Below are 444 nucleotides of genomic sequence, written 5' to 3' on the forward strand. Positions count from 1 at the left end.
TGCCGGCGCTGCCGTGCCGCCTCCGCCTCGGGGCCTGGCACAGCGCCCGCCGCGCCCGCCCGCTCCAGCACCTCCTCCAGCCGCGCCTGGTGCAGCTCCAGGTCCCGCCGCAGGGCCTGGGGGGGCAGGGGGTGTCAGGCACCCTGGGGGGGAGGCAGTGCCTGGCCCCCTGCCTGGCAGGGACCAGGGGAGAACCCAGGTGTCCGGGCTTCTAGCCCCCCGGATGGTCTAGATGTGACCCCCCACCCAGGCGTCCCGGCCCCCAGCCCCGCACTAGACGCCACTTCCCAGTAAACCCCATGCCTGGGTAGACCTGGAGGAACCCCAGGTACCCGGCCCCCGCCGCCCCAGCCAGCACCGCTCACCTGGTTCTTCTTGATGAACTGCTGCACCGTCTGCAGGTTGCCCCCATGCTCCTTCAGAGTGGCCAGAGGCAGCCGGGCC

The 444-nt window shown here is 73.0% G+C and overlaps 1 protein-coding gene across 1 annotated transcript in view; it reads right to left on the minus strand.

Annotated features, from left to right (window-relative positions):
* SPTBN4 (spectrin beta, non-erythrocytic 4) overlaps positions 1 to 444 on the minus strand; it is a 26,518-nt gene that overhangs the window by 10,905 nt on the left and 15,169 nt on the right. Inside the window, exons 19-20 of the mRNA XM_025213054.1 lie at positions 366 to 443; positions 18 to 116 (exon numbers count right to left, since the gene is read on the minus strand). Of these exons, the coding sequence (XP_025068839.1) occupies positions 18 to 116; positions 366 to 443 (177 nt within the window). The remainder of the gene's footprint in view (positions 1 to 17; positions 117 to 365; position 444) is intronic.

Source organism: Alligator sinensis, unplaced genomic scaffold, assembly GCF_000455745.1.
Source record: "Alligator sinensis unplaced genomic scaffold, ASM45574v1 scaffold1667_1, whole genome shotgun sequence".
NCBI classification, from domain to species: domain Eukaryota; kingdom Metazoa; phylum Chordata; order Crocodylia; family Alligatoridae; genus Alligator; species Alligator sinensis.